Here is a 25,185-nt window from a genome sequence, read left to right on the forward strand (position 1 = left end):
AGCCCAGGCTCTAGGAATGTGGGCTCTCGGAGATGACAGTAATTGGAAATGACATATATAATGTACGTGTTGAAAGCACATGAACTCTATGAGGATGTAGGCCATTTACGTTTTACTCTGTGATGACGGCTGAATATGTACACTGGTATCTGGAAGGAACAAACGCTAAATAGGGCATATTTGGACATTCTTACGATTAAAGATTATTTTGCAATCATAGCTAGGTTATTCAAGATTCAGGGCCAAATTGCGCTGTGGTGATTTCGGGAGCGGAGGGGAGACAGGGGCAGTCCCATTCTGATTTAGAAATGTTTTTCTTGAATGTAAGAGTTATTAGTGCTATTTAAACAAACAGAAACACAAAAAAAGAAGAAAGAAAATTCTGACGAAAACAATAGGTGACCTGTCTATGACAGACCACCTAAAAAGATCCACCATGCGATAATTATTACTGAATAATTATCATTACGCATTTAATGAAATGTAGGATAAAATTGAAATGAAATGATAAAACGTACAATTGCCAGATCAGGAAGACATGAGTGAGGGGGTGGAGTGATAAAACGACATTTAGAGTTTGAGTGGTGAAGAAAATTTCGCAAGATTACACCACACAAAAGGTGTTTCCAATTTAGCCGTTAATTAGGAGACTGAAACCATCGTGCAAAAAACGCTAGCCCCCAATCATGAAAATGTGCCCGTAAGTATGTGTACTTTCCTGAGGTTAGCCAAGGAGCTTGGTCTAATTCAACCCTTTTTGGTTTAGAATTTTCGTGCTTTTTTCCTGTACTATGGACTGTAAAATTGCTTACATTAATTTCTCTGTGTAATTTTCATTATTATTGTTGCTATGTTTTCTCTCTAGCATTTCCGGAAAAATAAAGGCCTATGATTATGAAAAGTTATCTCACGATTATTACATCGTTAGTTTTTTCTGTAGCTGAGGGGTCATAAGAAGTTATCTCATGATTAATATTAAATATTAATATATGTGGCGGTGGTGTTTTTTTTTTGTCCTGATTGCGAAGAAAGCATAAATGATTGTTAGTAAGCAACCAGACGCCGACGGCTTTAGGTCCTCTCCGAGGGACCTGGTAATGAGGATTAATGCCTTACCAAAGGGCACTATAGCGCATCACCTTGGTTTCGAATCCGGGTCACCGGATTACGAGACCACTGCTCTACCGACTAAGTTATCGCGCCAAATAAAGTAGACGATGTGGTTTCACAAGGAAACACATTCATTATTTCATCCAGCGTAAGTTAACCCGGAAGTTAACCTGTAGAAAAGCGCCATATCATTAGTGTTCTCGGAGCTGAGGTTTCATATGGAGTTGATAAAAACGTAGGCCTTTGAGTATAAGAAGTTCTCTCATGATTACCTCATTGTTGTTTTTCTGGAGCTGAGGGGTCATGAAGTTGATGACACGTAGAGTACGTCCTACTCTCCTTCCATACAAGAGTCGCGTCAGACAAGTTACAGTCCGATAGCGTAGACTATCAAGCAAGTGAACATCAATGGGAGCAGCCGGGTTGCGTATTTTTTTCCCGTACCGCTAACGCGTCGCAGAGGTTATTTCGACGACTTGAATAGAGGCAACATCCGACACACACACTGAATCGCGCCGCACTGATCAAATTCTAGGATTAAGTTTAGGTTTATTTAGTCTAGGTTTTTAAGGTTAAGGTTGGGGGTAGGGTTTATGAATAGGATTAAGTTTAGGGAGACATTAGCTGAAATTAGCAATAAAAAATAATTTAAACCCCTAAAACCAAGGATAACCATCGGCATTGTCGGCTGATGTGTTATGATCTGAAAACTTGACAAGATCAGTGCGGCGCGACTGTGTGTGTCGGTACGGATGTTGCCTCTATGTAAGTCGTCGAAATAACCTCTGCGACGCATTAGCGTAAGTTAACTTGAAGAAAAGCGCCATATTTCGAAAATACACTTTTAAGTACTTAAACAGTCAGATATTCGGGCAAATTGTTTTTGTCATTCTTTTCCATATAATCGTCAATGCATTGTGTCACTTCGTTCGTGATAAGTGTTAGTGAATGTATGCAATTTGGTCGTGCATTGAGACTGTTCCGATATATTATATGCGAGATACAAAGTTAAACTAGATTTGCTTATACCCTTGGCGTAACATTGTTATGTTGGACTTGTGAACATATTCATTTTGGATTTCTGAACCTCGTTTCACATGGGGCGTTACTTTAATTACATTATTACCTGCGCCGACATATCATCTACAGGAAACAGACTGAATGCACCAGGGGGGCGTTTCACAAAACTTGTTAGCAAGTGACAAATGACAGTTTTTCTTATAAGCTAATGAAATCCTTGCTTCTGATTGGTTATCAGCAGATTTGTCACTGATTTTAGTCATTTGTCATTGTAAGAAGGCTTTGTGAGACGGGTCCCAGGATTTTCAAGTAATTCCTACCAGTTGCTTTATTTGTATTCACCATCTGTATGATATCACCCTCACCTGCTGCGTCAAAGACCGCTCTAGTCACTGACGCAGTACATATACATAAACATACACATATACATATGTACATTGTAAGATGGGGGGGGGGGGCGGTAGCTCAGTCGGTAGAGCTGAGTTTTCTTGTATTTTATTTTAGCGAAGAATGTTTGTGTCTATCAAACCGAAACGAAGTTATACCCAAATATGGACATGCTTACACTACAAATAGTTTTCCAATAATTAATATATACAGATGGATCCAAACTTGATGATGTTCTAACAGGTGCAGCCTTTTATATTCCAGAATTTAAGATAAGTAAAGGTTAGAGAATAACCCCAGTAAATATTATGACTGCTGAACTGACAGCAATCATGCTAGCATTACAATGGATAGAGGACTATCTCCCAGTTTCTGTGGTAATATCATCAGATTCTATGTCAGCCGTGCAGCCTATTAAAAAACATGGACAAATCTAGTTTAGTTATAGAAATATCGGAGAAATTGACACAATTAAGCGTTTTTGGTATAGACATACAGTTTGAGTGGATACCTGCACATTGTGACCTACTGGGAAACGAAAGAGCCGACAGTTTGGCTCAAAATGCAGCACAAAAAGGACACATAGATGTAACGATACCACGGAATACCACATGCGTCATTTTTATCAGCATTTATGGCAAAATCAGTAGGAAGCAATATTTAGACAAAGGCAGATTCTTATTTCAGATCCATCCATATATAACGAGACTTATTGACTTATCTGGTTTTTGTAGAAAAGATGAAAGATTATTACATCAAATGAGAATGGGAAAATGCATATTAAACTTTTACAAATTCAGTATTAATAAACATGAAAATGGCCTTTGTGATTTTTGTCATGAAACTGAAACAATCGAACATTATTTATTGGTGTGTAAGAAATATATACGAGAGAGGAAAAGGTTGTTTTCTTGGTTGAAAATTAAAGATAAGATTTTAAAGAATTTACTAGGGAATAAAAAATCATCTGCACACTATGTTGGCTTTCATAAAAGCTACAGGTAGATACCAATCATTATAGCTCACGAGTTATAACTAACTCTCTTGGAGAGGAAGGGAAGAGAAAGTATAGTTTAGCACTGCACAGTTAAATCCTATTATTATTAAAATACTCGCACCCTGTTCATGGTCGACACCTAAAATTATTGTCCGCACCATCGAATAAACAGAAGCTGCACATTACATGATACCCACTGAAGAGGAAAAGAAACAGCGCCATCTAATCATCAGTGATGAACAACTAAAACAAAACAAAAAACAGCACAGCAAGGCTGAAATAATCTTTTTAGATTGATCAGCCTTAAAACCCAACAACAACAGTTAACAATAGTTTACCACATACTGAAATAAGAAATACAATAATTGAATACAATGAGATACATAATTGACATTTAGCTGATTACGAAATACTTGCATGTGATAAGAAAATTATAAACTATGAATTCATTTATCAAAAAAGGAAATGAAATTGTATACAGATTATGACATAAGATGACACAATACTCATAATGCAGAACTAAGTTTCACACTTTAAATCCAAGTGTTTATTAGCCCACGTAACATAAACTATATGATTTAAAGCATGCGCCCTTTTCTCTTCATTATGTTCTGTAAACAACTGGATTATTCATATCTGACCAGGATGTGTATTTGTAGTTTGTGTTTGTTTGTCACGGTTTATACTTCTTAGGAATGTGGCAATATTACACAATATTACATATAAAACAATGATTACTAGATTTCTTAATAAATCTTTTAAAAGAACAAACGGAGAATATTAATATTGGGAGACTTTAACTCTCATAATATTCAAGAGGGCAGTAAAAAAAAGATAAAAATGGAAAAGTGATTGAGGAATATTTACTGAAACACAATTTAGTCTTCCTAAATTATGGCTCGGGAACTCGCCGAAACCCAACCACCTGTGAAACCTCTTGTTAAAGGCCCGGGGGGGGGGGGGGGGGGGGGGTGTTTCATAAAGCTGTTCGTAAGTTACGCACGACTTTACGCACGACTGGTGATATGTTCTTGTGCTACATGTAAATGATTGAGAATCTGATTAGCACCCAAGAACATGTTCCAGTCGTGCGTAAAGTCGTGCGTAACTTACGAACAGCTTTATGAAACACCCCCCCGGTCACACATAGGGGCGCACAGCCGGCGCACGGCCGGCGCATTGAAAATCGGAAAAAGTCATGAGCCTGATTTTTGTCTGGATTTAGGAGAAGCTAGCGAGCTGACAACGAATGCATAGCGTGTCGCTAGCGCGCTGCGCGTATACAGGGCGTTTGCTCCACGTATGTCTGGCGTCCTTATGGCGTGTACAATCATGCGTCGAGCTCCGCGCACACTTTTGAGCATGTTAAAAAAATCCCGACGCACACAGCGAATGACGAGGATTGCATAGCGTGGTCCAGCGTAAGTCCAGCGCGCTCGACGAACGAGTAACGCATGATGACGCACACCTAGCAAACGACAACGCACTGGCCCAAATTGCAAATTTCTTATGTGATGGCCGTGCGTCCCCCATGCGTCCCCTCTGTGTGACCGGGCCTTAGATCTATCTTTAGCAACTCCCGTTTTAGCCAGCTCCATTAGCTCAAAAGTGCTATTTAAATAAATTCGGAAGTGACCATTTTACAATATATATTGAAATCGACAAAAAAAAAATCCTAAATCAGATTGTACGGAAGATGACCTAACTCTAAAACCAGGCGCGGATCCAGGGGGGGGGGGGGGGGGGCCGAGCGGGCCTTGGCCCCCCCCCCCCCGCAAAAAAAAAACAAAAAAACAAAAAAAGAGAGAAGAAAGGAAAAGAAGGGAAAGGGAAAGAGGAGAGAAAGGGAAAGAAAGAAAGAAAGGAAGAAGAAGAAGAAGAAGAAGAAGAAGAAAAGAAAAGGGGGAAGAAGGAAATCGGGGGGACCGAAAGGGCCCTGCCTCCCAGGCTGTTAACCCCCCCCCCCCCAATCAAAAAAATAAGAGAGAAGGAAGGAAAGGGAAAGAAAAAAGGAAAAGAGGAGATACTGGCGTACTAATGGGGGGGGGGGGCTTTGGGGGAATCAAATTCAAACGTGGTTTATTTCTAATTCCACAACGGTGGATTACAATTAATGCTGAAATGACATAATTTCCGAGATTTGTCCTAATTTTTTGGTAAATTATACGTTTGTATATGTGTTTGTTGGAAAATGACAAATTCCTAAATTTACAGCCAGGCACGAAATATGATTCTTGAGATTCCTACATATCAGGGCCCGAGGTACGGCAGGGATCGGGAGCCTCGAGCTCCCTCCCCCCCCCCACTTTATTTGAAAAAGTATATTAAAGAGAAGAAAAAAATAGAATGAGAGCAAGAAAGAAAGAATAGTTAAATGCCAGTGCAGTGTTAAAAAATGAGGCATCAAAATATGCTCATCTGACCGTGATTAAATGCCTAAAACCCCTAAGCTTCCGGGGGCTCTGCCCCCTGGATTCCACCTAGGGCGCTACGGCTGGCCCTTAGATGCTCATCTGACGGTAATTTATTGCCTAAAACCCCTCTTTTTTTTTGGGGGGGGGGGATCCGCCCCCTGGACCCCACGCCAAATAGTGAACTACCAGTGTCACAAAATAATAGGTATTAAAAAAAAATGATCATCTGACCTTAATTAAACGCCTGAAACCCTGAGCTTCCGGGGCCGGACAAGTTATCAAAATGTGTTTATCTAACCGCAGGCGCGTAGCCAGGGGGGGGGGGGGGGGGGGGCGGTCCCCCCGAAAAAGGAAGAGGACGTAGGAAGTAAAAGGAGCAGACAAAGAACATCTTTGAAATTCAGACAAGGATTAAGAGTATAGAGAACGGTACAACGAATCGTCTTCTTTCTCTAATAATTTAATGAAACGTCAAAGCTTCGCGCGGGAGGGGAGGGGGGGGGGGGGGACTGAATTCAGACAAGGGTTAAGAATCGAGGACGGTACAGTGAATCGTCTTCTTTCTCTCATAATCTTATGATACGTCAAAGCTTCCGCGCGGGGGGGGGGGGGGGACCTGAATTCAGACGAGGATTAAGAGTCGAGAACTGTACAGCCAATCGTCTTTCTTTCTCTCATTATCTTATGAAACTTAAAAGCTTCCGCGCTTCGCGCAGGAGGGGGGGGGGGGGGAACTGAATTAAGACGAGGATTAAGAGTTGAGAACGGTACAACGAGTCGTCTTCTTTCTCTAATGATTTAATGAAACGTAAAAGCTTCCGCGCTTCGATCGCTCGGGATGGGGGAACCTGAATTTAGACGAGGTTTAAGAGTCGAGAACTCTCCAACGAATCGTCTTCTTGCTCTAACAATTTAATAAAACGTAAAATTTTCCGCGCTTCGCGCGGGAGGGGAAAAACTAAATTCAGACGAGGATTAAGAGTCGTGAACGGTACAACAAATCGTCTTCTTTCTTTAATAGTTTAATGAAACGTCAAATCTTCCGCGCTTCGCGCAGGAGGGTGGGGGGAACCTGAATTCAGACAAGGATTAAGAGTTGAGAACTCTAAAATGAATCGTCTTCTTTCTCTAATAATTTAATAAAACGTAAAATTTTCCGCGCTTCGCGCGGGAGGGGCAAAACTAAATTCAGACGAAGATTTTGAGTCGAGAACGGTACAACGAATCGTCTTCTTTCTTTAATAATTTAACGAAACGTCAAAGCTTCCGCGTTTCGTGGAGGAGGGGGGGGGGGGGGACTCGCCCCTCCCTGCACCGACCCCCCCCCCGCCGCATTACATCACCGTTGGTCACCATTACGTACCAATATTTGGCTAGCATAATTTCAAATTTGGGCCCCCCCCCCTAAGAAATCCTGGATCCGCGCCTGTCTAAAACGGTCATTCAATAAGATAGATTGGCACGCTTTCAAAGCGATCAACGAATGGACACTGACTCGCTGCAAGACGAAGATGTCAAAACCTTGCAAAAAATGCAAAATAAAGATTAAGGAACGGAATGAATACAAAATTAAGTTATTGAAAGCGTGGAACGATGAAAATCAATATTTTATCTAAAAAGGTAAATTCTGTAGATTTGTGACCACGCTTTGAACGTCCCTTGAGAGACCAATGCCAGTAAACGGTGAGAGCAAATTATGGCATGAATGACCTGTCATATTTAAGTCCAACTTTAAGTCGATCGTAGTCTTTGTTACCCCCCCCCCCCCCAGCAACTATACGAATCAGGTAAGTTACAGTTCACTGGCTTCCTCCTTAACTACTGTGATATGAACCCAGTCCCTGAAGAACAGTATCTCTCCGTCAGGATCAGTCTTTGAACTAGCAGGAGATCTCAAGCACGCAAAGACCTTCTCCTGGAGATCATCAGAGGCCGTTCTTCTGAAGTTCTTCGTGTGGGTCCAGAAGTCTAGAAGATGATGTCCATCCTGGGAATTCTCTTGGAAGCATAACGAGGAGGGCGTGTACCATGTGCCTCAGTCCAGCTTCTGAGGGAGTCCCAGCGAGTCGAGGGACGCCGTGACGTCATTGTCCGTACATAGGCGTGGCCGGAATGCGCCATGTTGTTGAATACCGAATCATCTATGCACTATGTATACATTTTTGCCAAGATTAGGTATTCTTCCAATTTGATAGAAATAACATTGTTCTTCTATACATGATGCATGAATGATGCATGAAGACTCTCATCTACGGCTGATTGTCAACGAAACGGAGTTAAGTCTTTTGCTAATTTCATTTATTGATACGGCAGGCAGCCAGTGAAAACGAATTCGTTTAATAAAATTATGGAAATGCAAGCACTACTTTAAACAAACAGAACTTTGTCATTCCTCGCTCATTTTTCCTGATTGAGGTGTCATATGAAAGGGCAAAAACTCAACTCTGAATTTTTCTTCGAAATTCAGATACCGTCCGCAAAATGTCTTTTTGGTTTCCTTCCTTTAAATTGCTTTTAATCACTCATGCGTGAAATATGCATCATCTGAGTAGAATCACATGAAAGAAGAGACTCTAAGCTTTGCAAATATGTATCATTCATTAATCATAGTTGTGATTAAGTTATGATAGAACATCGATACTTCTCGGTTTCGTTTTTTTTCTGGGACGCACTGTATACATAGCAGGATCATAGGCCCTCGAAATGCGCTTCAAATGATGGAAGCCTTTAATCAATGATAGAACTGCTGAGTAAGACAATTTGCTTGTACTTAATTCATTTAAAATCCACTAACAAACTATTGCTTTAGGTAACAGTCAGTTTACCTATAGATTGATTCATTTGTTTATTAATCTTTTAACAGTTATTTCCGACATTTATAAAGAGTACCATATTTTTTACAAATAGTGGTGCTTTTCCATTATGATGTAGGTCCTTTTCCGGTAACAAAAACTTACAATGACGATCATAGATATAAACTCATAATAGTGACAAAACAAAAGACATAAAGATATAAACATATACGTGTATCAACATTCTTTGGTATCCCCGTAACGAATGGGAACTTTTTCATCAAATAGCTTCACATAGTTTTGGAAACTTATAAACAAAGTAGAACAACGATTGACTTTAATTTTGAGCACTTCCTTGTCAGCCAATCGAATCATCAGAGCATTCTCAAATAAGCACATCTATTTGCTTTTGGAAACCTTTTTTGTTGGTGGTGTTGAAGTTGTTACTGTTGTTGGTTGTTTGTTTGTTTAGTTTTTGCCCTTTTTTGTCTTTGAATGGCTCCTGAGTTATACAAGTAGACTTCCAGTCCTTACACCTGAGAAAAGAGGTTAAAAGAGGAAAGGAAGAGAGAGAGAGAGAGAGAGAGAGAGAGAGAGGGGAGAGGGGGGGGGGGGGGGGGGGAGAGGGAAGGAAAGTAAGAAAAAGAGAAATAAAGGATAAGAGATCGAGAGATTATAGTGAAGAAAGATAGAAAGATGGAGAAAGAGAGAAAAAAGAGAGAGAGAGAGTGGAAGGAGAGAGAGAGAGAGAGGAAGAAGAAAGAGAGAGAGAGAGAGAGAGAGAGAGAGAGCGGCAGTGGGTAAAGAAGAGGGACGGGAGAACGGGGACCTTGCCAACAATAAACAATTACATACAAATTGACGATAAAAAGATAAAAGTATGCATTGCAACATTGACATTACGAATAGTATTAATAAGTTGAACACAGAATACATTGTAAACATTGTATGGCTCACCTAAAAATATTTTGGTAAGTTATATAAATGAGAATGTTTTCTTTTTTTACTCAGGTGGTAGTAGAAACATTAACAGAGTATAATAACAACCTCTTTAAGAAAATATTTATTAAAAAAACTTAATACAGGCGGATACAGCAGAGAAGCAAGATTCAAAAGGAGTAATTGCAGACCTGCGTAAACTAAAATAACGAGCAACCAGTATGAAATCGACAGTATACAATACGAAGAGTAAAGATAATGAAAATGTTCAATCCAAGATAGTTAATTGAATCTGAAATATAATGCATTAAGATTTGGCGAATTGTAGGTGTGTTCAGGCAAAGATTGCAATTGAAGAAAAAAAATACATGTAATTAACAAAGTTTGGCAGTATTATGCCATCACAAAAGTTGAACAAACCGGATGCCACATCATGGCTTACTAGAGAGTGTAAAACATTTTTTTCTGTAGCGTTCTGTCCTACACTTGATTTCACGTATCCTGTTGCTATGTCTCAATTGTCTTCGAGAACACTGGCCTTCAGCTAACCACTCACGAAAGTGACAGTAGAGGGACCTAGCAAAGTTAAGACAGATGTTGGTCTCTTGACATAACTACCATAAAGCTTATGTTTGCGGTTTATTAATTTCAATAACACACGAGTTACCCAATGCTTTTAACTTTTACTATTTAATGTTACCTCAACTATTAATAAATGGGAAACATAAATTATATAATTTTAGAAAAATGTGTAGAAAATGTTCATATAAATCACTGACGCCTTCCAATGAAGGTAGAGCCTTCCAATCAATTTCAGCCAAGTGTTGCTTGAACCTTGAGATTGTTTTATCATTTATTCTCCGCTTCAAAACCTGTCTATCTCTTTTAACAGAAGTTACTACAGAGTCCTTTTTTAAACAAAATATAGGCATATGATCTGAAATATCTGAACATATTACACCTGAGCTAAACCCATTTTTGATGCAGTCTGTGAAAAAAGTGTCAATCAATGTTGCACTAATTTCAGTTATACGGGTAGGTTTAGTGACGAGAGAAAATAATCCAAATGAGTACGTTGTCTATGAAACAAGGAAGGGCACGTTAACAGACAACGCAGGCTTCAGTCATCCGCCTGGGTGGGATTCGAACCCGAGATCTTTAGTTCGACTGACCCAACTCGCCTCCTCAGAATGTTAAGTGTTTTGCATGTTCGGAATGAGTGCGCTGTAGCAGAAGCCTACGCCCCTACCCTATCCTATCTGGCTACGGTTAATTAATGCATTAATATGAGAGAATTACAACATTATTTTGCCTACAATTACAGCAAGACGTTTCGAATGCTTTTGATGACAGTGATGCTGTTCACAAGCTTGGTCCGTTGGCGGAGCGGTCGTCCGGTTACAAGAGCTGGTTGCTTGGAGTTTTGCAGGGTCACAAATGTGATCGCGTTCTTGACGTAGCATGTGGAACAGGGTAAGATTCCAATAATGATGTTGATGATAGATGGTTGAATATCAATAACAAAAATAACATAACACATCATGTTCATTATTATAATAAAAATGAGAATAATATTAATAATAGGTCTATATGCTTCTACTAATAGTACAACAACAATATAATGATACTTGATAATGATGAAAATGATAATCAAGGGCCTCGTGACCATAGATAACATGTACGCGTGCCACGCGTTCTTGGTTTTTGCCCGACATAACGTCACTGGTTCTTCATTTCCACAGGCGCGGATCCAGGATTTCTTAGGGGAGGGGGCCCAATTTTTTTTTTTTTTTGCTCCCGAAAATTTGAAAATCGCGCCGGCCAAAAAGTCGCTCAGTGGGGGGGGGGGGGGGGGGCTAGAGAACACAATTTTTTTTTTTTTTTTTTTTTTGCTCCCGAAAATTTGAAAATCGCGCCGGCCAAAAAGTCGCTCAGTGTGGGGGGGGGGGGGGGGGGGGGGGGGGGTAGAGAACACAATTTTTTTTTTTTTTTTTTTTTTTTGCTCCCGAAAATTTGAAAAACGCGCCGGCCAAAAAGTCGCTCAGTGGGGGGGGGGGGGGGGGGGGGGGGGGGGGGGGTAGGTAGAGAACACAATTTTTTTTTTTTTTTTTTTTTTTTTTTTGCTCCCGAAAATTTGAAAAAAAACGCGCCGCCGAAAAGTCGCTCAGTGGGGGGGGGGGGGGGGGGGGGGGGGGGGGGGGGGGGGGGGGGTAGAGAAGAGAACACAATTTTTTTTTTTTTTTTTTTCTCCCGAAAATTTGAAAAAACGCGCCGGCCAAAAAAAATTCGCTCAGGGGGGGGGGGGGGGGGGGGGGGGGGGGGGGGGTAGCGAGCACATTTTTTTTTTTTTTTGGATCCTCAAAAAAGTTTCAATTTGCACCACCCCCCCCCCCCCCCCCCCCCCCCCCCCCCCCCCCCCCCCCCACCCCCCCCCCCCCTTGAGCGCCGGGGGGGGGGCCCAACCCCCAAAAAAGGTAAAAATCACGTGATTTTACATGATTTTTTGCTCAAGGGGGGGGGGGGGGCCCGGGCCCCCGGGCCCCCCCCCCTGGATCCGCCACTGCATTTCCAACATATAGCGCCACTCCTTCTTTATTCCAGGGATATGTGAGTTTGTGTTTTCAAAAAAAACAGCGCCACTCGTATTTTGTTCATTACTTAACTATTTTCGAAATACACCCGTAGATCTATGCAGTAAAGTGGGGAAAGAGAGAGAGAGAGAGAGAGAGAGAAGTACAGGAGCGATGGGAGAGAGAGAGAGAGAGAGAGAGACAGACACACCGACGCACATGTATCACGCGTACTACTAGGCATTATTTTATCAACGTTGTATTCTACGGAGCTATTAATAGCCCCATGCTATTACACTGTTGATGTGGGGAAATGTAAAAGCGATACACATAGCTTAGCGCAGCGGCCTAGCCTGTCTGTGTGTCTGTGTTGTGTGTTGACCTCGACCCGAACTTTCATTGTGCGAAAGATATATGCAGGGTAAAGCTCTAGTAGCGAAACTGAAAGAAGATTTCTATTATCCAGTTATTCATGTAGGCTCAGTGTTGCCCACTGTAAAGTCACTAGTTTCAAATTATAATATGTGCCAGTATGACGATGATGATGATCATGGTAATCATTAGGCATGGTAATCACTATAATTCGTAATTTGTTTATGATTATGTGCAAAAACTGGCCCATTATTATAACTGGTTTAACTAGAGGCTTACATTTACTTAATTCACTATTTAAGTACATGCATGTAAACATTATACATATAATCAAGTATAAGTACAAAAGAGAATTATCCAAAATATTGGCATTAAAATTGTGAAGTAGGCAGCAGGCATACATACAAACACCAGCCCCTAGAACTGACGAAGTCGGAATGGATTGCATTGAATAATTTGTAATAGCTGCAAATCTCTCTCTCTCCATCCTTTTTTTTTTGTTTTCTCTCCCCTATATTTCATTGGTATTTTAAGTTCGCATGGAATTTAACTGATGACTGATATGTGCATGATGGCGACTCTTTATTGTTTTGTTTAATTTCGCCTCCCAATTAGTTCCTGCCAGTTGGCGGTACATAAATTGTTTATTATTAGTTGTTTCATAATAGTAATAATAAGAATAACATGATTGTTTTATTTGCTACGCGCGCCAAATAAACTTGATATCTACTGCCCAAGTCATAATAATATGTCTAGTGCGAATATCAAAATAATAAAAGCACCATGCACAAAGTAACAATACAGCTGCACCATTTTGAACCACCTCGTACCAGTATTTCAGTTGCACTGTTTTGAACCACGTTGTACCAGCAACATTGCAGTAACACTATTTTAAACAAATTTCACAATTGCTCACTTTCTCATTATTCACGGTTAGATTTTTTGGGGGTAATTCAATATAGCATTTCGATATTTTTTTTTCATCATAGCGCAGTTGTGTATAGTACTATCAGGTACTATGATATAAATCAACGTTTTAACCATTAATACTATGGCGATGAAAGAAAAGTGAGCAATTGTGAAATAGGGTACTAGTTACTGTACGTAGTTTGAAATGTTATTGGTTGGTTTAAAATAGTTTTACTGTTGCTGGTACAAGGTGGTTCAAAATGGTGTAGCTGTAATTGGCCGGGAAAAGTTATATCATTATAATAATTATTATTTTTATTATTAGTAATCTTATTATTATTATTATAGTAATGATGATTTGTATTAATATGAAAAAGAATATTATCATTAGTAGTAGCATTAATTACTATCATTTTACTTATTTTTCAAACATCACTTTATTGATCATACATTTATTGACCATCATGCAAATGGTTAATCTTTTAATCCTCAAAAAAAATTCAATTTGCACCCCCCCCCCCTTGAGCGCCAGGGGGGGGGGGGGGCCAACCCCCAAAAAGGTAAAAATCACGTGATTTTACATGATTTTTTTCTCAAGGGGGGGGGGGGGGTCCGGGCCCCCCCCCCCCCCCCCTGGATCCGCCACTGCATTTCCAACATATAGCGCCACTCCTTCTTTATTCCAGGGATATGTGAGTTTGTGTATTCAAAGAAAACAGCGCCACTCGTATTTTGTTCATTACTTAACTATTTTCGAAATACACCCGTAGATCTATGCAGTAAAGGGGGGAAAGAGAGAGAGAGAGAGAGAGAGAAGTACAGGAGCGATGGGAGAGAGAGAGAGGCAGACAGACAGACACACCGACGCACATGTATCACGCGTACTACTAGGCATTATTTTATCAACGTTGTATTCTATGGAGCTATTAATAGCTCCATGCTATTACACTGTGATGTGGGGAAATGTAAAAGCGATACACATAGCTTAGCGCAGCGGCCTAGCCTGTCTGTGTGTCTGTGTGTGTGTGTTGACCTCGACCCGAACTTTCATTGTGCGAAAGATATATGCAGGGTAAAGCTCTAGTAGCGAAACTGAAAGAAGATTTCTATTATCCAGTTATTCATGTAGGCTCAGTGTTGCCCACTGTAAAGTCACTAGTTTCAAATTATAATATGTGCCAGTATGACGATGATGATGATCATGGTAATCATTAGGCATGGTAATCACTATAATTCGTAATTTGTTTATGATTTATGTGCAAAAACTGGCCCATTATTATAACTGGTTTAACTAGAGGCTTACATTTACTTAATTCACTATTTAAGTACATGCATGTAAACATTTATACATATAATCAAGTATAAGTACAAAAGAGAATTATCCAAAATATTGGCATTAAAATTGTGAAGTAGGCAGCAGGCATACATACAAACACCAGCCCCTAGAACTGACGAAGTCGGAATGGATTGCATTGAATAATTTGTAATAGCTGCAAATCTCTCTCTCCATCCCTTTTTTTTTTTGTTTCTCTCCCCTATATTTCATTGGTATTTTAAGTTCGCATGGAATTTAACTGATGACTGATATGTGCATGATGGCGACTCTTTATTGTTTATTTAATTTCGCCTCCCAATTAGTTCCTGCCAGTTGGCGGTACATAAATTGTTTATTATTAGTTGTTTCATAATAGTAATAATAAGAATAACATGATTGTTTTATTTGCTACGCGCGCCAAATAAACTTGATATCTACTGCCCAAGTCATAATAATATGTCTAGTGCGAATATCAAAATAATAAAAGCACCATGCACAAAGTAACAATACAGCTGCACCATTTTGAACCACCTCGTACCAGTATTTCAGTTGCACTGTTTTGAACCACGTTGTACCAGCAACATTGCAGTAACACTATTTTAAACAAATTTCACAATTGCTCACTTTCTCATTATTCACGGTTAGATTTTTTGGGGGTAATTCAATATAGCATTTCGATATTTTTTTTCATCATAGCGCAGTTGTGTATAGTACTATCAGGTACTATAATATAAATCAACGTTTTAACCATTAATACTATGGCGATGAAAGAAAAGTGAGCAATTGTGAAATAGGGTACTAGTTACTGTACGTAGTTTGAAATGTTATTGGTTGGTTTAAAATAGTTTTACTGTTGCTGGTACAAGGTGGTTCAAAATGGTGTAGCTGTAATTGGCCGGGAAAAGTTATATCATTATAATAATTATTATTTTTATTATTAGTAATCTTATTATTATTATTATAGTAATGATGATTTGTATTAATATGAAAAAGAATATTATCATTAGTAGTAGCATTAATTACTATCATTTTACTTATTTTTCAAACATCACTTTATTGATCATACATTTATTGACCATCATGCAAATGGTTAATCTTTTAATCCTCAAAAAAAATTCAATTTGCACCCCCCCCCCCTTGAGCGCCAGGGGGGGGGGGGGGGCCAACCCCCAAAAAGGTAAAAATCACGTGATTTTACATGATTTTTTTCTCAAGGGGGGGGGGGGGGGCCCGGGCCCCCCCCCCCCTGGATCCGCCACTGCATTTCCAACATATAGCGCCACTCCTTCTTTATTCCAGGGATATGTGAGTTTGTGTATTCAAAGAAAACAGCGCCACTCGTATTTTGTTCATTACTTAACTATTTTCGAAATACACCCGTAGATCTATGCAGTAAAGTGGGGAAAGAGAGAGAGAGAGAGAGAGAGAGAAGTACAGGAGCGATGGGAGAGAGAGAGAGGCAGACAGACAGACACACCGACGCACATGTATCACGCGTACTACTAGGCATTATTTTATCAACGTTGTATTCTATGGAGCTATTAATAGCTCCATGCTATTACACTGTTGATGTGGGGAAATGTAAAAGCGATACACATAGCTTAGCGCAGCGGCCTAGCCTGTCTGTGTGTCTGTGTGTGTGTGTTGTTGACCTCGACCCGAACTTTCATTGTGCGAAAGATATATGCAGGGTAAAGCTCTAGTAGCGAAACTGAAAGAAGATTTCTATTATCCAGTTATTCATGTAGGCTCAGTGTTGCCCACTGTAAAGTCACTAGTTTCAAATTATAATATGTGCCAGTATGACGATGATGATGATCATGGTAATCATTAGGCATGGTAATCACTATAATTCGTAATTTGTTTATGATTTATGTGCAAAAACTGGCCCATTATTATAACTGGTTTAACTAGAGGCTTACATTTACTTAATTCACTATTTAAGTACATGCATGTAAACATTTATACATATAATCAAGTATAAGTACAAAAGAGAATTATCCAAAATATTGGCATTAAAATTGTGAAGTAGGCAGCAGGCATACATACAAACACCAGCCCCTAGAACTGACGAAGTCGGAATGGATTGCATTGAATAATTTGTAATAGCTGCAAATCTCTCTCTCTCATCCCTTTTTTTTTTTGTTTTCTCTCCCCTATATTTCATTGGTATTTTAAGTTCGCATGGAATTTAACTGATGACTGATATGTGCATGATGGCGACTCTTTATTGTTTTGTTTAATTTCGCCTCCCAATTAGTTCCTGCCAGTTGGCGGTACATAAATTGTTTATTATTAGTTGTTTCATAATAGTAATAATAAGAATAACATGATTGTTTTATTTGCTACGCGCGCCAAATAAACTTGATATCTACTGCCCAAGTCATAATAATATGTCTAGTGCGAATATCAAAATAATAAAAGCACCATGCACAAAGTAACAATACAGCTGCACCATTTTGAACCACCTCGTACCAGTATTTCAGTTGCACTGTTTTGAACCACGTTGTACCAGCAACATTGCAGTAACACTATTTTAAACAAATTTCACAATTGCTCACTTTCTCATTATTCACGGTTAGATTTTTTGGGGGTAATTCAATATAGCATTTCGATATTTTTTTTTCATCATAGCGCAGTTGTGTATAGTACTATCAGGTACTATAATATAAATCAACGTTTTAACCATTAATACTATGGCGATGAAAGAAAAGTGAGCAATTGTGAAATAGGGTACTAGTTACTGTACGTAGTTTGAAATGTTATTGGTTGGTTTAAAATAGTTTTACTGTTGCTGGTACAAGGTGGTTCAAAATGGTGTAGCTGTAATTGGCCGGGAAAAGTTATATCATTATAATAATTATTATTTTTATTATTAGTAATCTTATTATTATTATTATAGTAATGATGATTTGTATTAATATGAAAAAGAATATTATCATTAGTAGTAGCATTAATTACTATCATTTTACTTATTTTTCAAACATCACTTTATTGATCATACATTTATTGACCATCATGCAAATGGTTAATCTTTTAATCACAACGGAAATGTTGTTCTTCGTTAAAGATAAAGTTGAGTTCTGGGGGGTATTTCACAAAGACTAAGATCGACTTTAAGTTGGACTTAACTATGGGAGGCCGCTCATGCCACTGTTTTCTCTCATCATTTACTGGCATTGGTCTCTCAGAAGAGTTACAAATTAAGGTCACAAATCTACAGAATTTACACTTTTTGATAGTTCATGATTGAAGGAAAAAATATTATCTAAAGATCATAATTGAGCCTATACCAATATTGAGAGCAACCAGTGGCATGAATGGCCAGCCATAGTTAAGTCCTACTTAAAGTCAATTAGTCTTTGTGAAACGTCCCCCCCCCCCCGATCATGCGACTGCATTGTGAAAGACAAGGTGTGGAATGGATCAGGAAAAAAAATGTTCCAAGTAGCATGTATGTATGTGGTGTGTACTGCTAGGTTCTGGAGTCATCAAAATCATATTAAATTTGGCCCAGTCTTGATAAAGTAACAAGCACTGTATATGGACTGTTTACAAGCAGATGTATAAGGGACTACACGAATGATGTCAGGGCTTCTTACCTTGATTTCCTTATCTATCTATGCTCATTACTCAGCCACAACCAGAATACATTTTCTACCACAATTGTTTGGCAAATGGCATTTATTTGTAGTCTATAACATTCAGTGTAAGTTTTGTTTGAGTCTGTGAGAATTCATTTTCTTTTCTTTTTTACCAGAACTCAAGTTTTTCTTTAAACGTTTTACTGTTTGTTAATTATATTTTGATCATTATTACCATCCCTTTGCAGTGTGGACTCTTTATTCCTGCTCGAGCAGGGAATGGAGGTTGTTAGCTGTGATGATGCTGAAGCGATGCTCTCCTACGCCAGAGCTGAAAAGGAACGTCTTGGACTTAAAGACTGGGGTAAGGCATGTTTTGCTCTTTTTAACCAAAATAATAGCCAAACTTGTATAATCGTAAGGCCATTTTATATATTTTGTGAGTAGCTACGTTTACACTTGCCATTCATGTTACATTTAAAGGTAAAGACCAGTATTGGAAACGCCCCAATTTCAAAAAATGAAATGGAAGCTCTCATTACCAATCATGTGAAAGAATATGTTTTGACTAATACATGATGATAAAAAATTTGCCGCGAAACCGCCTACTAATTCATATATTTGGTAAATTTGTTTCTCTCATGGTCTGTGAGAGATATAGGGTAGTCCCATATACATCTTTCTTTGTATAGTGCTTGTAACTTTACGAAGAATGGGCCAAATTTCTTATCATTTTGATGATTCCAGAACCTTGCAGATGCTAGATGCTGGATGATCAACCTTTTCTGATCGATTCTACGTTTCTTTCACAATGCAATCGCATGACCATAACTGGTCTTTACCTTTAATTTATTCTCATTGATCAATAACGTTCTGAGATGGTTTCAACATTATATCTACCCATTGTGAATTTGTGATAAGCTTATTTATAAAAAGAACAGTAATCATTCAAAAAACATTATACATGTATATATCAGTGGCGTAATGAGCAAAAACGTTTGGGAGGGCTGACAAAATATCCGCATCAACCCACTCTAACATGCAGGCCCCGCTGAACGTTTTCCAAGTGGGGTCTAGGGGCAAAGGCCCGGCGGGGGTCAAGGGGCGAAGCACCCGAAGCTCATGGGGTATGGGCATCAGTGGCGGATCCAAGAATTTCTTGCGGGGGGGGGGGCGGGACAAAATGGCATGGGGGTGAAATACATGTAAAACGATGAAGCGACAGAGCGAGGCTTTAGCGGCGGGGGAGCGGAGCGACCAAGCGGGGGTGGGTCTGGGTCCTCCCAGAGTAGGAAGCATTTGCAATTTTTGAACCACATTGTAATATGACATAAGATTGCTTTCTCCTACCCCTCAAAGAGTAGGGATCTTTTGCAATTTGAGAACCACATTTGGCGCATTAATGTCCACGGCACTTCCTGGAAAAAACGAGGTCTTCTGATTGGTTAGAAGTTAGAGAAAAGTGATCTGTCACGTCGTGAGACGTTGTATATGCCTCGTTGCCGCACAATGCACAAAGACGGTGGTCCGGTACTTCACCAGTTGTACTTGCAAAACGAGCCACAAATTACGGACAAATTGTAAACGCATCTTTTTGTGAGTTTATGATCGGCGATCGATCGTGATCGCCGTTTTTCGGTGATTCTACAAAAGTAAGCATGAACGCAACAGTGTTTTAAACTAAACGCGTAACAGATGCCTGATTCTGGCCAGAAAAAGTGAAGCATGAACACGCCCTTAAAGGCCCGAATTCACAAAGCAAGGTTTGAGCTAAAACCTCCTTTTTTCGCCAAACCTCCTTTTGTTCTTTACAAACCAGTTTGTGAATTCGGGCCAATATGTCTAAACTCCGTGGTACAATATAATGCCAGAAGGTCCCTACAATAACATGCGTGTTTATCTCCCTCTTTTTCATTAAAACAAATAATTTCACACTAGTTTTGTTTTATCTCACAACGAGTGTGAAAAGGAAGTGTACTATTTATAACCCTGTACTATACTATACATGTGTGTAGGATTAAGACTTTCTACTACCCCTAGGCCCCTCGGATAGTACGTACGGGCCTAGGCTAAATGTAAGGAAATGTTTGCCAATATCACAAAGGGTTCACGTTTATTGTGCCTTTGTGACTCAGTCTCTTTTGTGATATCTATGTGTAGACAGTTTTCCGCCACAGTCTGGAATTTTACACTAAAGCACAATGCACTAAATTCTTCAGCCAGCCGCTAGTCTGGCTCTGTCAGTGTCTCTCTTTCTTGTATTCCGCTAAAATTAGCTTAGGCCCTTTACAATCATTATCCCTGATATGCGAATACAGACAAACATGTGTATAAAGACTGCTCAGGTTAAACGAGAAAAAAATGGTCTTTATGAGCTGGTGGTCTTTATGTACAGGTTCCTATAATATACTACAGGTTTCAATTGAAAATATAGTTCGAGGGAAACAAAAAATGTGTTTCTTTTGTACTTTTCCTTCGTTATATGTGTAAAGCGCCTTTGTAGAAGGACCTGAACCTTTAATATAGGAGACACCATTATTATTAATATATTATTATAGTATTATATTTATTTTTGCTCTTATTATTATAGTTATTATTATATTATCATTGTTGTTCTGATTTTGATGTTGTTTTTGTTGTTGTTACTATGAATTGTCATTATTCATTTATTCATTTACTAATCATTATTAGAAGGTGTAGTAGTATAGTTGTTGCTGTTGTATTACATCATTTACATGAATATATATTTTTATCTCGTTTGCAGAGGTAAAGCGGGCTAACTGGCTGACCTTACCGGAAGATATCCCGGAGCAAGGTCAATTTGACGCCGTACTTTGCTTGGGAAGCTCGATTTTACACCTCATGATAAACTGCCTGAGCTCGCCCTCTATCGGAAATGTTTGACCAACTTCAAGAAGTTTCTTAAACCTGGTGGCTTGCTGCTGATTGATCACAGAAACATAGATTCTATGCTTGATCGAGGGATTGTCGTGAATAAGAACGTTTATCATGCGGTAAGTGATATAAAACCTGGAATAAAATTACATCGTTTAACGAAACCGTTACAAGTAGAAATGTCCGACATCTCATTGAAAGGCACGTATCAAAGGAAGGTAGGGTACTGACACTGCTTCACATTTACGTATGCTGTCGTCAGCAGTTCAAAATAGGGACTTTTAGATTTACACGACGACAACGTGGGCTGCTACGTGTGACGTCCTTTTAAAGGGATCTGGTAACTTTGTCTCGGATTCTTAAACAAAATCTGGATTAGCTCATGTTGCAATGATAATTATAAAGCTTGAGGTCAGTCAGGAGCCCCATGACTTTCACAAGCCGATCGCCTGTCTGATGATCAAGATATTTATGATTGGAATTACAAATCTTGAAAACCGTTCGCCGAACGGTTTTCATAACACTACAGTCTATTGGGGAAAACGAGTATGGTAAAACCGGTCACTCATGCAAAGAATTTTACTTTTTCGAGGCATTTCTTGATTATTTCGAAGAGGGATTTTTTAGGGCTTCAATATTACACCATATCACATATACTGATAACACTTAGGGCCGTGTATCTCAGATTTAACATTGTTAAACGATTCCTTTAAGGCCATAAAAGGACGTCACACGTAGCATTCCACGCAAATCTAAAAGTCCATTGTCCTGATTTTATCAACAGCTATATGTCCGAAATGCATCGCCAACTGCATGCATCACCACCTGGCTCTAGATACACCTCACCGAAAGATAGCGCAATTTAAAATACATGTGGCCTTTTAAACTAACATGCTTTTCAGTGCGATGTCAGCAAAAGTGTACATATTGTAACGAAATTTATTACAACTGTTTAATTCAGACTGCTCTCGTTCTCGGACTCTTAATTGTCTCTTCTTAGTTCTCGCTCAGTATCTCTCTCACTCATGCGTGTATACAAAACAAATGCCACAGAAGAAATGGAGTAGGTCGATCGTGAATTTCAGTTCTATTCGTCATTTATTACATTTAATAATGACAGCTCGGTAGAAATCGTGCTCTCTAGACTGGCACTAAGTACAGTCATTTACAGTGAACTATCAGAACGCCTGCAGATTTGGAAAGCGGCAAAAGGGAGTCCCAAGGAGAAGTCTCAAGAAGAAATCTATCGATTTTAGATTTCCCTGGCTTTCTATAGGGAGCTATATTTATACAATTTTCTAGCGGGCCAACCTTCCAGTAAGGAAACAATCCGACCTCGAGCTAAATGGCAGAGTCTGACCTCAAACTGAGGGCAAAGTCCGACCTCCGCTCGGGGTCATTCGGGTTTCCGCACGCGACTGAGTATAAGTCCTTGCCGTTTAAGACGAGGCCATTAAACCGATTGAATCTTTGAGTAGCACAAAATGTACGACCATCCGGTACAAGGGTCTAAAAAATCAGACTATTACTTAGGTGATTTCAATCACTAATTTCGATTCGACAACTAAAGGTCGTTATTTTCCCACAAAAAGCCATTTGCAAACCTTTTCGCTATGAGGGATGTTTTAAATAAGTATTGTTTTTCAAATGCCGTTAGAATTAACGTTTTCATGTTTTGACCTGCAAATGGGACATAGTACCTTCCCAAGCCCACTACTTGTAACTACTTGCTCCCTCTATGTAGAAAACAATACCGAAGCGGTGCCCGTTGGTCCCCCATGATCCTCTTTTTTCTATGTTAATTGAGAGCTGAGTTGATGAGATAGCCACATATGTCAGTGACCACGCTCGGTGGCCTAACCCCTCCTGGCCAAACTAGTACAGACGGGTTTTAAACTATCAACAGACCCTAACCCTTATGACGCAATAAAGCATTTGTCGGACCAAATAATCCAATCTTTGATGTTTAAATATCATTAACAGGAGGACACACTACCAGGCGTAAGTACGAAAACTATCACCGAAGAGGGCGTCACATTGCGAGTCGATATTATTTACGATATGCTGATGAAAGAGGGAGATACTGCTACCAACAACGACAAAATAGAAAAGTAAATATACAGGTTTTTAAAACTTTTTTGGTAACACATTTAGGAGGGTGTTTACCTGTGATAATTTCGATGTAGGTTTAATTTGGTGTTATATTTTTGTTACCTGACTGCTAAGAATGCACGCATATGCTTTTACGTACCCTACAAGGGGACCGACGGCGTAAGTCCTGTACAAGGATCTTTGTAACGAGGATGAATGCAAGTTACCAATGAGCTATCACACCCTCACATGTATATGGTTCAGACTTATCCCGCATACGTGTACCGGCAGTCTGAAGTTAGCTGCCATTCTTTTTCGACCGCCAGACGTGCCAGTTTAGTTCTTTTCAGTTTATTGAATTCCATCTTTAAAAACATTTTTACAAGGTAAAAAAAATGCAATTTCATTTAAAATATAATACATAAGTTGGGATAACATATACATGTAAAATGAATTAATACAAAACAGAATAAGGCACAGCTGTAAAAAGAGAAAAAAAAGAGAAGGTTTTGTCTGGACAGCTTCCAATCAAATTTGATATAATAAATATAGTAAGAAAACAAGTAGCAAGTAAAGTTTCGGATAGTATCGTTCAGGTATAAACCCAGAACATGAAATATAACATGTTGGGATGCAAGAGTCAGAGGAAAGCAAAGGGGAAACGTGAGGGGAAGAAAGAAAGGGACGACAGTAAAGAAAATGTGGACACTGTAGATTTGTCTTGGTATTGACAGCTCCCCAAAACTTCAGTCACATCAACCGGACCCTAAACCGAATAACTACTAGTACTAGGCCATTTTCGTAATGTAACCAAAATTAATGCAAAGGTCTTTGGGCAGTGCATGGTTACGAATTGATTCCATTCACCTGTTACGAATAAATGTATTTCAATAGTGAGGAATGTGAATTACATATATTCATGTATTATGTGTTGCTAGGTAGGGCAAGGGAGATGTTTGTCCTACCTAGCAACAAATAATATATGCAGTATGCATTCTGATTAATGAAATACAATTAGTTGTAATAGGTGAATGGAATCACTCGTACCCAGACACTTCGCATATACGTATGCATTATTTGGTAACATTACGAAAATAGCTTATTACATTGACCCTAACGTCAAAGATCAGTTGATGTAGAGTCGGTTTCGAGATGGTTTGGATGACCGTTGGTCAAGTACATTACAACGGACAATGACCGGTGCTCAAGTATATTACTACGGACAATGACCGGTGCTCAAGTTCATTACCACGGACAATGACCGGTGGTCAAGTACATTACTACGGACAATGACCGGTGGCCAAGTACATGCATTACAACGGACACTGGCTACCTACAAAATTAATGTCTCTGGTTTTATGGTTATTTGTTAATTTTACGAATGCCCTGATTCTGCTCTCTTATTTACAGGGTAATCATGCCGTTAGCACCGATCCACGTTCACAAGTTTTCTGCGTTACTCAGGGAGATGTTCGGACCGAAATACGAATACACTCTGTACGGCGATCTGCAACGACTGGACAACGGGAACACAGAAAATGTAGCCTATTTTCAACACGTTGTACACGAATAGACTAGTTTAGACATAGTTTCAACTGACCACAAACATCAAAAATATAATTTGTTTAAACATGGAAAAGTCCTGCTCTGTACATTTCAGAATAATTACTGCCAAACTGATGGAGGCGTTTCATGAATCATACCTTTTTGTTTGCCCTCTTGACCAAATCCTTTCATCTGTGTATCAACAAATGTACTGTCGATGAATTAACGATTAACAACAAAACAAT

At 39.3% G+C, this 25,185-nt stretch overlaps 1 protein-coding gene across 1 annotated transcript; it reads left to right on the plus strand.

The window, feature by feature from the left end:
- Window positions 1-2,825: 2,825 nt before the first annotated feature.
- On the plus strand, window positions 2,826-24,979 carry LOC579441 (glycine N-methyltransferase). The gene is given in 7 exon segments (XM_030993625.1): window positions 2,826-2,894; window positions 10,984-11,132; window positions 18,658-18,773; window positions 21,174-21,269; window positions 21,272-21,423; window positions 23,288-23,415; window positions 24,806-24,979. Coding segments are annotated over 7 exon segments (873 nt in total). The 3' UTR covers window positions 24,969-24,979.
- Window positions 24,980-25,185: the final 206 nt, after the last annotated feature.

Source organism: Strongylocentrotus purpuratus, unplaced genomic scaffold (assembly GCF_000002235.5).
Source record: "Strongylocentrotus purpuratus isolate Spur 01 unplaced genomic scaffold, Spur_5.0 spur5_scaffold_20, whole genome shotgun sequence".
NCBI classification, from domain to species: Eukaryota; Metazoa; Echinodermata; class Echinoidea; order Camarodonta; family Strongylocentrotidae; genus Strongylocentrotus; species Strongylocentrotus purpuratus.